General features: G+C 42.7%; 1 protein-coding gene and 1 long non-coding RNA gene across 2 annotated transcripts in view; both read left to right on the forward strand.

Moving 5' to 3' along the window:
• Positions 1–16,805, forward strand: part of LOC125963408 (uncharacterized) — a 500,580-nt gene that overhangs the window by 54,588 nt on the left and 429,187 nt on the right. The gene's annotated exons all lie outside the window — the stretch shown is intronic.
• Positions 732–3,138, forward strand: CHRM5 (cholinergic receptor muscarinic 5). Its single transcript, XM_004274039.3, has one exon. It carries the CDS (start codon positions 803–805, stop codon positions 2,402–2,404), a length of 1,602 nt encoding a protein of 533 aa, XP_004274087.1. The 5' UTR covers positions 732–802; the 3' UTR covers positions 2,405–3,138.

Here is a 16,805-nt window from a genome sequence, read left to right on the forward strand (position 1 = left end):
AGTGCCTCAGTAATATTTAATAACTGAACTTATAATTAAACTCAATAAAGTTGGACTATAAAGTAGATACAACTTGTCTTTTTCCCAAGTGAATGACAAAATAGATACTTATCACCAGGAGCTTAAAAAACAGAGGATCTGGGGCTTCCCTGGTGGCGCAGTGGTTGAGAGTCCGCCTGCCGATGCAAGGGACACGGGTTCGTGCCCCAGTCCGGGAAGATCCCACATGCCGCGGAGCGGCTGGGCCCTTGAGCCATGGCCACTGAGCCTGTGCTCCGCAACGGGAGAGGCCACAAAAATGAGAGGCTCAGCGTACCGCAAAAAAAAAAAAAAAAAAAAAAAACAGAGGGTCTGACCTCAAGGCCATAGTCTAAGATAACTTAACATCACCTGTTTTCCCCTCTTCCCTGCTTTCCAACAATCTGATGCTTTTCTTTTTGTTTGCCCTTGTCATCTTCCCAGCCCTTTTTTTAAAATTGCCCATTAGAACCACAAGAGGGCAGCAGCCTCATGCACAAGAAAGGCTCTCAGGCATTGGTAATCATAAAAAGCAAAGGGAGGAGATGCCTTTATAAAAAGTGTTATCAAAACTTTAGAGATTTCAGCATCTTGCTCTGAATAGATGTGGAACCACATTTAATGTTCTGTTAGAAATTATAAACAATGAGTGGAAAAGAAATTCATGCTGGTGAGTGGAGCTAACGTATTTCCCTCTCTTCCAGAAACTGGCCAGAGAAACGAGATAGAAAAGAGAAGAGTCTAGAACCTAAGACTTACTCCTAATGTAAACTCTTGCACCAGGATGGAAGGGGAATCTTACCACAATGCTACTACCGTCAATGGCACCCCAGTGAATCACCAGCCTTTGGAACGCCACAGGTTGTGGGAAGTCATCACCATCGCAGCTGTGACAGCTGTGGTGAGCCTGATCACCGTCGTGGGCAACGTCTTAGTCATGATCTCTTTCAAAGTCAACAGCCAGCTGAAGACAGTTAATAACTATTACCTGCTCAGCTTAGCCTGTGCAGATCTCATCATTGGGATCTTCTCCATGAACCTCTACACCACCTACATCCTCATGGGACACTGGGCTCTCGGGAGTCTGGCTTGTGACCTTTGGCTCGCACTGGACTACGTGGCCAGCAATGCTTCTGTCATGAACCTTCTGGTGATCAGTTTTGACCGATACTTTTCTATCACAAGACCCCTAACGTATCGGGCCAAGCGTACCCCAAAGAGGGCTGGCATCATGATTGGCTTGGCCTGGCTGATCTCCTTCATCCTCTGGGCCCCAGCGATCCTCTGCTGGCAGTACTTGGTTGGGGAGCGGACGGTCCCACCAGATGAGTGCCAGATCCAGTTCCTCTCGGAGCCCACCATCACTTTTGGCACTGCCATCGCTGCTTTCTACATCCCTGTTTCTGTGATGACAATCCTCTACTGCCGGATCTACCGGGAAACAGAGAAGCGAACCAAGGACCTGGCCGACCTCCAGGGCTCTGACTGCGTGGCTGAAACTGAGAAGAGAAAGCCAGCTCACGAGGCTCTGCTCACGTCCTGCTTTAGCTGCTGCCCCCAGCCCACACTGGCTCAGAGCGAAAGGAACCAAGCCTCCTGGCCATCCTCCTGCAGGAGCACCTCCGTCACTGGGAAGCCATCCCGAGCCACTGGCCCGAGCACTGAGTGGGGCAAAGCTGAGCAGCTGACCACCTGTAGCAGCTACCCCTCCTCAGAAGATGAAGACAAGCCCACCACTGACCCTGTCTTTCAAGTGGTCTACAAGAGTCAGGCCAAGGAAAGCCCAAGGGAAGAATTCAGTGCTGAAGAGGTCAAGGAAACTTTTGCGAACGCTCAAACTGAAAAAAATGACTATGACACCCAAAAATACTTCCTGTCTCCAGCTGCTGCTCATCGACCCAAGAGTCAGAAGTGCATGGCCTGTAAGTTCCGACTGGTGGTGAAAGCTGATGGGACCCAGGATACCAACAACGGCTGTCGCAAGGTGAAAATCATGCCCTGCTCCTTCCCGGTGTCCAAGGACCCTTCAACGAAAGGCCTTGATCCCAACCTCAGCCATCAGATGACCAAACGAAAGAGGATGGTCCTCGTCAAAGAGAGGAAAGCAGCCCAGACCCTGAGTGCAATTCTCCTGGCTTTCATCATCACGTGGACCCCTTACAACATCATGGTCCTGGTTTCCACCTTCTGCGACAAGTGTGTCCCAGTCACCCTGTGGCACTTGGGCTACTGGCTGTGTTATGTCAATAGCACTGTCAACCCCATTTGCTATGCCCTCTGCAACAGAACCTTCAGGAAGACCTTTAAGATGCTGCTTCTCTGCCGATGGAAAAAGAAAAAAGTGGAAGAGAAATTGTACTGGCAGGGGAACAGCAAGCTCCCCTGAAAAGTAACGACTCCCCTCAGAAGAATGACCAAGGTCAAGGTCCTCTGAGGACGGGTGAGCTGATTCTGCTTTACTTTTCAAAAAGACCTTTTGAGTCCCTGAGGACATGGAAAGCCTCGAGGTCCGTCGCCAGAAGGAAAGAGTCACAGCTGCCACAGTTACTGCCATATTGAATGATTCTTATCCATGACCAGGGTCGCCTGATGCTGCTGGAGTGTTTGCCACCAAAGTAAAGAGACAGACTCATGACCCTTCACAGGAGGAGGAGCAGTTGGTCACAGCAAACAACAACTGAGGGAGCTCCTGTCCAACCTTCTGCGGGCAACAGCAGGACCGGTGGAAACTTGTCACAGAGTTTTGTGCAGTATGTATGTGTCTGTGAAGTTGTCTCATTTCAGTGAGAATGAGGAGAATGTAAGTCAATGTCACCTGTTAACAAGAGTGATATTCAACTGGCTTCTAAGATTCTATTTCTTTATGAACTGATCAGTATTTATTATGCAGCTATTATGTGTTCTGTACTGTGGTATGTTTTCCTGTCCCTACATCTGAGCAAAGCTCTTGCTCTTCCTTTTCACAACTGATGCCAATTCCTGGTACCCACTGAGGCCAGGCTGGTCCCCACAGAATCACCCTTCCTCTCAGAGTCCTGGGTCTGAAAGGACACTGGAACCTGATCACACCCAGTCCTACAGAGAAGCCTCTATTCTGCTAATAAAGGTGATCAGGTCTCCACAGTCATTTATTTTGTTTTTACCAGTGGGGATTTTTTTCCTTTTATGTAAACAAATATTATGTATTGTAGTTTGTGCCCTTTGAACCCATTTATTTAAGCTCTGTCCTCAGGAAGACTAATTGTATGACAGCTCTTCACTGGGTAAAGACCTTCTCCAGTCTGTTTAATCATGGTTCTCTTAAATTATTTTCAGAGGTCTTACTTTCTAATCTCTTCACAAGGCAAATCTGAGGCAAAATGTGCAAAACAAATCTGGTTTCGCTCCATGCTTTTGAACTTCTTCCAGGCCCTTTTGCAGGCCCTCATCCAGACCCTCAATTCACACCCAGGCACAAGCAGGTCACTTTGCTGTCTCCAGCCAGAAATGCTATTTAGAGGGACAGCAGGGGAAAGGCTCTTTTAAAAAAAAATAGGTCCTTCAAATCATGGCTCAGAAATGACTTACTGGGCTTCTCTGGTGGCACAGTGGTTAAGAATCCGCCTACCAACGCAGGGGACATGGGTTCAAGTCCTGGTCTGGGAAGATCCCACATGCCGCGGAGCAACTAAGCCCGTGTGCCACAACTACTGAGCCTGCGCTCTAGAGTCCGCGAGCCACAACTGCTGAGCCTGCGCACTTAGAGCCCGTGCTCCACAAGAGAAACCACCATAATGAGAAGCCCGTGCACCGCAACGAAGAGTAGCACAAGCTCACCTCAACTACAGAAAGCCTGTGTGCGGCAACAAAGACCCAATGCAGCCAAAAATAAATAAATAAATACATTTATTTTTTTTAAAAAATGACTTACTTAGTCATTCCTCTCCAAATTCACAAAAATGAGAAGCCCAGAAAAATACAGTTGAGGTCCAGTAATGACCTCATGGTCATTAAAAATGACCATGTTTTCTTTAAAAACAAAATGTAGGCCATAATAATGTATAAAAATAAAAGTTATCAACATACATTTAAATATCAGGATTATCCAAAAACCAAATTTTAACTGAAATCTCTGTGTATATAAACAGACCAAATCTAAGAGGTTTCTTTGATAATTCTGAAAATAAACCAATATGCAAGAAATCAAAACAATACAATAATGCATAAAATTAATGAACAGTCCACAAAGAAAGCATCAGTATAGCATACAACAAGGATTTTAAAGATGAAACATTCCTGTCAGACAGAAACTCATTATTTAACCTGTTAATTACATCTGCAGTTGTATATAAAAATCTCTGGACTTCTTTTCACCTAATGTGGGCCAGTTCTTTTTCAGCCTCGTTTGCTAAAGGGATGTAAAAATAGCTGGTTTAGTTGTCCTGGGAATTTGGTACGTACCTGAGTATAGGAGAGTTTCAAGCTTTCCACTGAAGAGTGAATGGGCCTCTTCTACAGAGTACCAAGGACGCTTCAGGGAAGTGGAAACCCAGGCCTCTCCAGCCCTGTAGGGACTTGATGTTGAGATGGAACATCTTTGAAGCAATGTAGCTGCTGAGGCTTTATGAAGGGCAGGTTGACACCCACCAAGAATTTGGTAGAGAATATTAACTGGCTCAATTCCCCAAGACAGAGACTCCCAGGTCTACAAGATGCCAACAGGATGTGGCTTCATAAGCTCCGGATAAACAGTTGATTCTTTGAGTTTAAGGCTTTGACAAAAGTGAAAATCCCTCCAAGAGAATAGCACTTTGAGCTCACTCACTGTTCACAGTAGACAGAGATACAACCTAATTCAAACAAAAGAACACAGAACTGAGGGGGTGGGCTGGTGGAGGCACACTTTTCTCACTCCACAACTGCCTAGAACTAAGCCTTTTTTGTCTTTTGTGAAATTCATTGAGAGGCCTATGCCTCCTACATCACGGGCTTTGGGAGGCAACCAGTTATGAAGACTACCTATGCCCCTTGACAAAGACAAAAAGAATGCCCCAAACTACTAGGGGAAAGTACACTTCTTTAGAATAGGGCCTCTGGTGGGGTCCTCAGAATGAACAGATCCAACTGTAAACTACAGGGACCTGATGGGTGGATGGGTAGGGTGTGGACTGACTTTGGATCTTAGGCCTTCTTATGCCCCGTCTCCAAAGCTCTCTTTGTGGTACACTATGTGCAGCTTTGATTAGTGGCCTGTTGGATACTGCTATGTTGCTAACATTGTGGTTTGTTTCTCCTTGCTGTGAATTTGATGGCTTGTCGAGGAATCTGTTTTCAGTACAATGTTTGGTTAAAGCATTTTGTCAGTATTCCTGGTCTCTGCTTTGCTCCTCTGGTGAATGTCTTTTGAGGGTGATGCTGATGTTTGGCTCTTTGTCATTGTGAAATCTGTACCTAATCTCTGGAGAGAAAAATCCCATTGTCTACTGTAAATACTGGAATCACAGCAAAGGATGTGGGGACTGGACTGCTTTTCTGTATCATACTAGCATTGTTCTAGATATTAAAGAAATTTAACCACACAGTAGTCCAACGCAAAGTGTTTAAATAAGAAAATGGTCTCGGGCTTCCCTGGTGGCACAGTGGTTAAGCATCTGCCTGCCAATGCAGGGGACATGGGTTTGAGCCCTGGTCCAGGAAGATCCCACATGCCGTGGAGCAACAAAGCCCGTGCGCCACAACTACTGAGCCTGTGCTCTAGAGCCTGTAAGCCACAACTACTGAGCCCATGTGCCACAACTACTGAAGCCTGCGCGCCTAGAGACCGTGCTCTTGCAACAAGAGAAGCCACCTCAATGGGAAGCCCGCGCACTGCAACCAAGAGTAGCCCCCGCTCACCGCAACTAGAGAAAGGCTCCATGTGGCAATGAGGACCCAATGCAGCCAAAAATGAATAAATTAAATAAATAAATTTGAAAAAAAAAAAGAAAGAAAATGGTCTCAGTGAGCTTGACAGATCCATCTATGTTAGAGATTCCACACACATTCACATTGCCTGGCCTTTTAAGGGGGTAGGGGTTGATATACAATGTAGATACATGTCCCTCTTGCCACCTTTGTGATTTTCCCCTTTCCTCTCAGTTACCAAATGACCAAATTAAGATGAAATAATGATGACAAGATTCCTGTGACTAAAATGATCCCATCACCCTCCAGGACGAGGGAGGTGAGGCAGACCTCAATCCAGGGCACGTTAGCCAATACAGACCCTGCAACGAACCAGAACAGCAGCATTTCTTCTCCAACTGCTCGAAGAGCTGGTGCCCCAGTCATTTCATTCCCATTGTAAGGGATACTAATTCCCATTTCCCCCCACTCATATCACCAGTAAAGTTTGAGATTATATAATTCTTTCCGATAAGAGCCCCAGATTGAGAGTGAGGAGGAAGGGAAATACGTTTTTTAAGCATCCAGAAAGGAACCAGAAGAAAACTTATTTAAAACATACAACTTTTTTTGGGGGGGGGAGGATAATTTTAAACTTAGAAAAAAAGCTGCAATAATAGTACAGAGAACTCTGATATCCTTCTCCCACATTCCCCAGTTGTTAACATTTTGCCACATTTGTGCTGTGTGTGTGAGTACACATTTTTTTTTTTCTCAACCATTTGGAGTAAGTTGCAGACATCACATCCACTGACCTCTAAATACTCCAGTGGGTATTTCTTAAGAACAAGGAAATTATCTTACATTCCCACAATACAAATACAAAATCAGGAAATTCAACATTGCAGTAATATTATTATGTGAATCATAATTATGTAATACAGTCCATACTCAACTTTTACCAGTTGTTCAAACAATGTTCATTATAAGAATTTCTTTTCCAGTTAGGATCTAATCCAGGACCACACACTGCATTTAGTTGTCATGTCTCTTGGACTCTTTTAATTTGGAAAAGGTCTTCAGCTTTCTTTCATCTTTTATGATATGGTCATTTCTTTAGCGTACATTCAATCCAATTTTTAAAAAAGAATTTCCAGGGACTTCCCTGGTGGTCCAGTGGTAAAGAATCTGCCTTCCAATGCAGGGGATTCAGGTTCGACCCCTGGTCGGGGAGCTAGGTTCCCACATGCCACAGGGCAGCTAAGCCCTCGCACCACAACTACTGAGCTCCCGTGCCGCAAACTACAGAGCCCACGCGCTCTGGAGCCCACACGCCACAACTACAGAGCTCAAGAGCCCTTAAGCATGCACGCCACGACTAAAGAAGAGAAAAAAACCCATACGCCACAACTAGAGAGAAGCCCGTGCACCACAACAAAGATCCCGCATGCTGCAACTAAGACCCGACACAGCCCCCCAAAATTAATTAATTAATTAAAGGGTTAGTTTAAAAAAAAATGAATTTCCATCAGTTTGCGGTTGTCTGATGTTTCACATCAGATTCAATTTGTTTGTTTTGATTTGGGCAGGAATGTCACAAATGTGATATTGTGTCCTCAGTGCCTCACATTAGCAAGACATGATGTTTTATCCCAGTAGTGGTGACGCTAACATGGATCGCTTGGTTAAAGTGTACCTTCCATACACCCCTCCACGTTTCTCCACTATAAATTTACTATTTTTCCCTCTGCAACTAATAATTTTGAGAAAGAGATTTTAAGCCTCTATAAACGTCCTATGGGTCATCAGGTTTTCACTCAATAATTGTAGCATATCTTTATTATTCTCATCAAGTTATTCCTATGATGATTGCCAAGTGGTTGGCATTCCACTGTAAGGAAGACTTGTTCCCTCTTTATTATCTATTTATTTACTTACTTATTACTATTATAGACTAACAAACTCATAATAATTGGTTAAAACCCATTACTGTCATTATTTCAATGTTAAAATTGTCACAAATTTATGCAGTAAGAGCCCCTTCAAGATGATTCCTGTGACCCTTGGACATAGTTCAAACATTTGTTGAGCACTCCCTTACTTTCTGGTACAAGAAGATATTCCAGGCTCATCTTTACTCTCCCCACCCCAACCCAAGAATCAGCCATTTCTTCAAGGAGCCCTGGTTTCATTAAGTAGAGAATGGTACCTGACTCAGTTCTAGAATCAGGATGTATTCATTGCTATTAGGCCCTTTCAGTGGATGGAACTAAAAAATATGTATATGTGTATACTTACTAAAAACAATGAGTTCATATTGACATCTGCAATTCAAACAACAGGGGCTTCCCTGGTGGCGCAGTGGTTAAGAATCCGCCTGCCAATGCTGGGGACACAGGTTCAAGCCCTGGTCCGGGAAGATCCCACACGCCATGGAGCAACTAAGCCCACGCACCACAACTACTGAAGCCCGCGCGCGTAGAGCCCGTGCTCCGCAACAAGATAAGCCACCACAATGAGAAGCCTATGCACCACAACGAAGAGTAACCCCGCTCGCCTCAACTAGAAAAAGCCCATGCACAGCAACGAGGACCCAACGCAGCCAAAAATAAATACATTTATTTTTTTAAATGCTAAAAAAAAAATCAGTAACCCTTGTTTCATTTTTACTCACAGTCATTTTGTTTTTGTTTTCCTTTCCTCTATTTTTCACTGGCGCCACCTTCTCCCAATGCCCCAAATCTTTGTACCCTCTTTCCTTCACCATCTTCTTAAATCCAAGAACCACCATCCAGGCAACCTGATTACTCTTTTGTTTGGTTACTCATTTGTTCAGCAGATAATTATTTATCTCTGTGGGAACCACGTGACTTCAGAGGGGAACAAGACACTGTCCCGGCCTCCAAGAACACAGACTAACAGAACAAGGGACAGGACAACAGTACAAAGAGAATCACTCCAGTGATGGCTGGAGGCCTCCAGCTCTCCTCCTCCCCGAGCACAAACATTTCCCTTCTCTAGGCCTCTTTTTTTCCCTGCTCTTTGGCAGAAGGGGAAACTAGCACCAAAATCTGAACTGCAGAGGGTAGAACCCTTATATGATTGAAAAGAGAAAGTGAGTGAAGAGTAACAAGATGAATGTGGATTATATCCAACATTCCACTTAGAAGCTCTCACAAGCAATCCTCTGGTCTTTTTTTATCCAGTTTGGTTCCCAGGCCTTTCAGAAAGGAGTCTTGCCCTGTCAGGATACAGCCTAACCTTCCTATTCCATAATCCAATCCCTTCTCAAGGTAGAGGTCAGGTAGGAATGCAGAAATTGGAGAAGTTGTCAGTAGGATTCTGCAAGGACACTTTCAAAATCAAATACATACAATCACACACATATTTACATACATAAAACTTGAAGCAGTGAGGATGGAAAAGAGCCTCAAGCAGTTGGTTCAGAGTGGGAGGGCTGAGAGCCTACCAGGAGCTCAGAGTCCTTCGAGACGCCTTGAAGAAGAGCAGGAACTTCCTTCCCAACCAATCCCCACCAGCCCCAAAGAAGATGAAGGGAAAGAGAAGCTGCTTTATGTCACAGACATCTGCTGGGCCACATCATTTAAAGATGTGAGGTTGGGCCGGAGAGCAAGTCAGGAGGGAAGGCAAAGCTTGTTTTTCTTCCATTAACATATTATCTCAAAGGTTTTGGGTACCTGAGGTTTCTACGAAAGACTCTAGGCTTTGGGGCAGTGATTTTCATATACCACAGTTAGTTTAGAGACTGCTTAACAGTAATCAGTCACACCAGGTGACCATGGAACGCCATACACAGGATTTTCCCTTACCGTTTGTCCTGAGAGGAGCGAGGTGTGTCCTCGAGAAGATAAGGCGAAGTCAGGCCTGCAAGGCCTCCAGGCGGCCTCTGCCTACCTGTCCAGGCCTTCTCCGCTCCCCTCTTCCAGAAGTGGTCCAGCTATATGGCTCTCTCAGTTCCTTCAGGGGCCGACCTCCCTCCCACCTCAGCTCACACTGGGAAGCCCCTCATTCTCATCCTTTCTTCTCAGCCTCAGCCTAGTTTATTCCTATGTAGTCTTTCGTCTTACCTCACAGGTCACTTTCTCAGCAAAGTGGTCCTACATTGGCCCTCTACCCTCTCATCCAGATTCCCATGTTATGAGCTTTTATAGCACCCAGGACTTTTCCGTGGAGCACCTATCAAGGTTTTCGTTACATATATTTGTTTGGTTATTCATGTCTATTTCTCCCACTAAACTCTAAGCTCTGAAGCCAGAGTCATGCTGTTTTGCTCATCATTGTGCCCCCTCACCTAATAGCCTTTGGCACATTCAAGAGTATAGGTGCTTCACAATGTAGTCTTTACTAAACAGTAAGTGCATACCTGAGATAAGCGATGGTTGCAAGGTAAGATTCCTGGGTTTTGTGGGCTTTTTTCTAGCATGGTTAGTATCTTTGTGCTTCCCTGAGAAGTAGCTTAATTCACCACGAGTCTCTGATCTCCATTTTTGTCTGATTTGAGTTGGGATCCCTAAAAATGATGAAGCTGTATGTGGCAGCCACCCAGAACCGTTATAGTGGAGAAATTAAGATTCTTCCCACCCTTCCTTGAGAACAGGACTGTTGTATTACTAGTGCTTTCCAGTCCAGGTAGCTTAGAGTCCAGAGAGGAAAGTCAGAGAAGTAAACAGGTAATCCGATAAAATGAAATTCTATAACGGTGTAAGCACAGGCACGAAAGGGGACAAAAAAGAGGCTCTTATCCAAGCCTTTGGGGCACCTGGAAGATTTTTGTCAAAGGTGAGTTCTACACTAAGTCCTGAAGCAAATGTAAGAGGTAGACAAGGGAAAGGGATGGGGGTGGGGTAGAGAGTTGAGAGGAAGAAATAATCAAAAAGGTCCAGAGGTGAGCAAACATATAGAACTTAAGAGTGGGGAAATGAGGAAAACTCAAGATGTAAGTGGGATCAAAGTGGCAAGAAGTGAATCTGGAGGGACCATGGTCAGGGTCCCATATTTTGAAGTCTGTGGAGAGTCTACAAAGGGTTTTTAATAAGGGAATGACCCCATCGGATTTGCCTTTTAGAAAGATCTTTAGGTTTACAGTGTCTGAAACTCTAGGCACCAGACATTAGGACTAGAACTGCTTTGCCTTGGAAGTCAGTTTCTCTTGACTACACCACCCCTTCTGAGGAGTGTTTGGAAGGAGAGAGGCAAGTCCCCACATCATGCCAACAGCTGTAGGCAGAGGGTGGGCAAGTGAATAAATGTATGGCTATGTGTTGATCATGGGTATGTGAATGTTTAGTTTTTTTAGTTTAGCTTATGAGAGAAGCACTGTAGGAAGTAGTTAACAGGACTTGCTCTAGGTTACCAGCAGGTGAGCTTGGGAAAATTATAACCTCTGTTTCCTCATCTGAAAAGTAAGAATATTAATAATTATGAACTTTCACTGAGCACTTATATGAATAGGGTTAGTATGAATATTAAGTGGGATGATAATACACGTAAAGTGTTCTAAACAGTTCTACTTATGAAGTAGATATTTCCCCCATTTTACAGCTGAACCTTTGATCCATTTTACTCATAATGAAACTGGGGCTCAGAAAGGTTTCTTTCCCAAGATCATACAATTAGTAAGTGACGGAGCCAGGACATGTATTCACCCAGTTGCTCCCTTAACTTAGAAAGTTCCTTCTGACCCATTCATTCAAGATGGATATGGAGGCAACACAGCCAATTTTGCATTGACTGAGGGAAAAAGAGAAGGCTTTCAGCAGGTTGGAGATCATTTTGGTCAGTTCTGGATAAGTGCATAAGTCAGGACACTGGGTTCAAGTGATAGACACCTACTGGAACAAGATTTAGTAAAACACATAAACACTATACTAGAAGATATACCAGTGCTCCGTGGAATGCAAGGGCAAGAATGCAGCGACCTCAGGAAAGGATTTGAAAAAAGGTACAGTTCTCAGATTTCATCTTCCACTTCAGCTTGGAACCAGTTTTCTCCTTTTCTGTAGTGTACATGGTAGAATAAAGAGCCAGGAACATCTTGCAAGTTTATATGTTGCAATCTACTCGTTTAGTCCCTGAGTTTTCATTTTAAATTCCCCAGGAACAGCCTTTGGCCTAACCTGGATGAGATGCCCATAAAAGCAGAGCCACACAGCACAAATATGGTTGCTGGGACAACATCTTTGCACCCCCTTCTCAGGGGAGAACCAGTTACAGGGGTAAGCTGGGCGACAGCTCAACAGATGTACATTAAAGGAAGGAAGGCTCTCATTGTCAGAGTTTAGATTTTCCTCTGCCCTTCCCCACTTTCCAATTGTGTTAATATATCTCATTTTCTCCTCCATAAAGATTCAATCCTACCATTCCTCACATTCTGGGAATAAAATAATTTACTTTTGGGGATAGAAAGAAATTTGAGAGACCATCAGGTAGGTGCATATATAAACCTCCTAAGAGGTGACTTCTGCCCAATTTTTTAACAACGCCAAGAAAAGTAAATCTCACGGTCACTGGCACCTCACAATCTTGTTTACTATGCCAAGAAATTCCTCTTCACAAGAAACTAATTCCTTCTGCTGTATTTAAGTCCATTTCCTTTCTCAGACTTCACAGAGTGGTACACAGCTCATCAGAATTTGCTTTAAAGGGATTATCAAGCCTTTGAAAAATCCCCTCAGCATTCTCTTTACCAAACTAAAAATTACAGCCACTTTAATCCTTCTTAAAGTATATCTAGTTAATATAGTCATGAGGTCAGTAGAATCATTTGTACAGAAAAGTATGAATATTAATCGCTGGCAGCTTTTCTCTAGACCTGCTCTATATATCTTATTATAGAGGCTAAAACTGAACACAGTACTCTCCAAATCAGGATAAATGATAAGTAAGGGGCTAGGCTGGAGATGGTGGGGGAAGGGATTCAAGAGGCTTTCACTGAATCCCTGCACGAATTGCAGCTGAACCTCCATGGACTTGAAAGGTTGTCCAGCAGCTACTTGCTCCACCCATCTCTGCCATACTCTCTTTGTGGGCCAGATTCCTTAGACTGTTGATTCTGCTTACCTGTGGCTCAGGATCAACATACCGCCTTCTCTGATACAGTACCACCCAACTGACTGGCTCAAGTCCCACCCTCAGTCCAACCAGCTGTGGATGGGAAGGCAGGTCCATCCAGGCCTGTGAAGAGACAAATGCAAAATGAAATTTTTCTTTGTGTATAATGCACAAGATACCGTGACAGCAATGATTGCAAGGAAGCTTTTCTTACATATCTTCTCATGGTCCCTTATGAATCACCTCATAAAACTTTTAGAATGATTCCGTTTCTTAATCTTCATGCCAAATTTTCATGATCACTTAATTCTGAAGATTTTCTAATTTTTTTTTACTACAGTTATTTAGAAATATGCTTTAAAATATCCAAATATATGTAGTAGGAGTGGGATTACTTCGAGTGGGATTACTTTATATATACATGTTTTCCGTATGTATATGGAAATTTTTGTTTACTAAGGAGGTACAGATACAAATCTTCAGTCATTACTAGTTCATTAAATTTTAGTGGAATTAAATGCCTTGTCAAAGTTTTCTATTGGAAATGCTGTGCCCAGATAGTTTTTACGGCCCTACCCATTCCTCCTGTTTACCACTTGACATTATTAATTTACTCCTCCCTCTTCTCAGGTTTGCCCAGGCTGGCTCAATGCTATCAGACTGCAGCCGCTGTGAAAAGCTTCAATTCCCTATGCTCCCATGATGAAGCTGTGTTACTGTGGGAAAGGAGATAAGCTAATACATGGTGCTATTTGGGGGAGGGGGGATTTTTATCTAAAATAGCTATTTTAGTATTTCATCATCTTTTTTTCAGGAATATTAAAACAATGTTCATAATTTATAGGCAACATCTGAATTTTGCAAAACCTACCCTCAAGTTCTCCTAAATAATTATAAACATTTGTACCAATTGGATATTCTCATATACTTTTCAAATTAAAAAATAATTGACTGTGACGACAATAATCACACCTAAAATGCTAAGGGGAGAGCACAACTAGGTCCTGCCTCAACATACTCTTTGAACAACACTAAAGGACTGGGTCGCTAGCTTCTATTGTGTTCCCTAATGTTAGTGCTTAGCAGAATTTTTGTTGGGTTAAAATGCAAAATGCATATGTAAACCATCCTAAAAGGTGAACTTTTTGCCCAATTTTTAAAGAACTGATTGTAACCATGCAAAAATATGACTATTTTTGACCTGGAAGGCAATTCTAAAAAATGAAAATAGTTGTTTTAGTTTTTTCTTTAGGATATTTAATAAAAATACTTTCAATAGATTATTTTTAGTTGAACACTTAAAAAAAACCCCAAACTTTCTGAAAGTTTGAGTAACTATTTAAATGAAAAAGGTCTTCTTTATTATTGACCTCATCAGGACTTCGAAACTCTTCCAGCTACTGAAAAGTATGCTGAATGGTTGCTTCCTCTCTCTTGTCAGAGGAAACATAAGAAAAAAAATGATAACAGACTTTACTACTCTGGGCATGTTAGGTAAAATGCCCATTTTTTTCAAAATGTTAACCAGTCTCGAGATGAGTTCTGAGGATTTGACTCCTAAAAAAATGCTTGGAAACTTGGGAGCTATGGATCCATCCCAGGCACTCAGGGCTTCCTGGCAAGCATGGGCCACAAAGATCTGTTTTGCACAAAGTTACTACTCAGGTTTAATTTAGCAGAACTGAAAAAATTTTAACCACAAAGCTTACATTTAAAAGGAGATACATGTAAACTGAATCTAAGAAATACCCTAAGGAAGAGCAAAACACTTTGTCTCTGAGAGAGGAATAGCAGAAAGAACCCAAGAAGTTCAAAAACTTGGCACCAATCATATGGTTCTCAAAGGTAGGAAATAATAGTATTGGGTTAAAATTATACTGGAATTTTGGATCTGAAAAGGGATTTACAGGTCTAATCCAAATCCCTCAATTTATAGATGATGAAACTTGAGGCCTGTTTATTCATTCAACAACATTTATTATGTGCCTACATGCTCAATGCTGGAAATACAACAATGAACAAGACAAGACATGGTCCAAAGAGGGAATGTGACTTGCCCAAATTCACTAAGCAAGTTAGCAACTAAACGGGCTGCTTGCACTCAACTCCAAATTGTCTAATAATATACAATCTTTTCTGTACCTGAAAATACACTAAGCATTTGATGAAGGAGCTGTGCAAAGATAAGATTTTCAAATACAATTGATGTAATAACATTCTGTAATAAGGTATATGTTTATATTATATTCAGTGTTAAAACCTACATAAAATAAAGAGTTTTTTAATTAGCAAATGAAATGGTAATTTCCTTGGAAGTGCTTTCTAATTTCTAGTTTACTACGTATTCCATGTGCAAATTTTGACAATCCAAATTTTGAAATTTTTTAATATGATTTCTGATTGTACAACTATGACTCTTACTATATTCTGGCTGCTTTGAATTTCAACTTTTATGCAATCTGTGTTCTAATATTTTAGTTATTTTCAGTAAATAACTATTTTAAAGGATTCTAACCATTAACCAGTTTACCCACCTTATTCATTCATAGCTTAACCAGCGTGGTAGCTTTAGTGTATGTAATATAATCAGAGATACAGCTTTTAAAATGTCCTGCATTGGAACTTATTTTTTTCTTTTTTCTTTTTTGGCAGCGCCACACAGCATGCAGGATTGTAGATTGTAGTTCCCCCACCAGGGATCGAAACTGTGCCCCCTGAAGTGGAAGCCCAGAGTCCTAACCACTGGACCGCAAGTGAATTCCCTTTTTTAAAAAAATATTTATTTATTTTTGGCTGTGTTCGGTCTTCATTGCTGTGTGTGGGCTTTCTCTAGTTGTGGCAAGAGGGGGCTACTCTTTGTTGTGGTGTGCAGGCTTCTCATTGCGGTGGCTTCTCTTGTTGCAGAGCACGGGCTCTAGGCGCACAGGCTTCAGTAGTTGTGGCGCATGGGCTCTAGAGCACAGGTTCAGTAGTTGTGGCACATGGGCTTAGCTGCTCCGTGGCATGTGGGATCTTCCCGGACCAGGGATCGAACCGGTGTCCCCTGCGTTGGCAGGCAGATTCTTAACCACTGTACCACCAGGGAAGTCCCGAATTCCCTTTGATTTTTTTTTTTTGAACTCAATTCTTTAAAAGAAAACTCATGTACCTTATTTCAAAATGAAAAATGGCACCTATAATAGGATAATAAAAGGGAAAATAAGAGTTTGGAACCAATCTTTTGTTGTTTTTTTTTTTTTGCTGATTTAATAACCCCAAGAAAGCAACAGGGGAGTTCTCTAACATAGGAGAGGATAGGAGCCCTAATAGAAGCAATACTGCAGCCTCAGCATTCTTTAATTAAAACAATCCAGGGCTTCCCTGGTTCGAGCCCTGGTCCGGGAAGATCCCACATGCTGCGGAGCAACTAAGCCCGTGCGCCACAACTACTGAGCCTGCACTCTAGAGCCCGTGAGCCACAACTACTGAAGCCTGCACACCTAGAGCCTGTGCTCCACAAGAGAAGCCACCGCAATGAGAAGCCTGCGCACCACAACGAAGAGTAGCCCCCGCTCGCGGCAACTAGAGAAAGCCTGCATGCAGCAACGAAGACACAACGCAGCCAATAAATAAATAAATAAATACTTAAAAGATTGCTAAAAAAAAAAAACAACCAAAGTCCAAAAGAAAAGGTGTTGTAACTTACTGAAATAAAAAGGTTTTGAGACACTCCTGATATATGAGATATCCTGATTGGATATTCCAACACCTCTGAGAATCAATAGTGGGGAAGATGAGGGGATTTATAAGCTACCTCTGCTATACTACCAACATTACAATATGGAGCTCTAAGGTTGATTTTCCATCCTCAGACT

Source organism: Orcinus orca, chromosome 2, assembly GCF_937001465.1.
Source record: "Orcinus orca chromosome 2, mOrcOrc1.1, whole genome shotgun sequence".
Taxonomy (NCBI): Eukaryota; Metazoa; Chordata; class Mammalia; order Artiodactyla; family Delphinidae; genus Orcinus; species Orcinus orca.

Coding starts and splice junctions, on each gene's coding strand:
- CHRM5 (XM_004274039.3), top strand. CDS start 803: ATGGAAGGGGAATCTTACCACAATGCTACTACCGTCAATGGCACCCCA.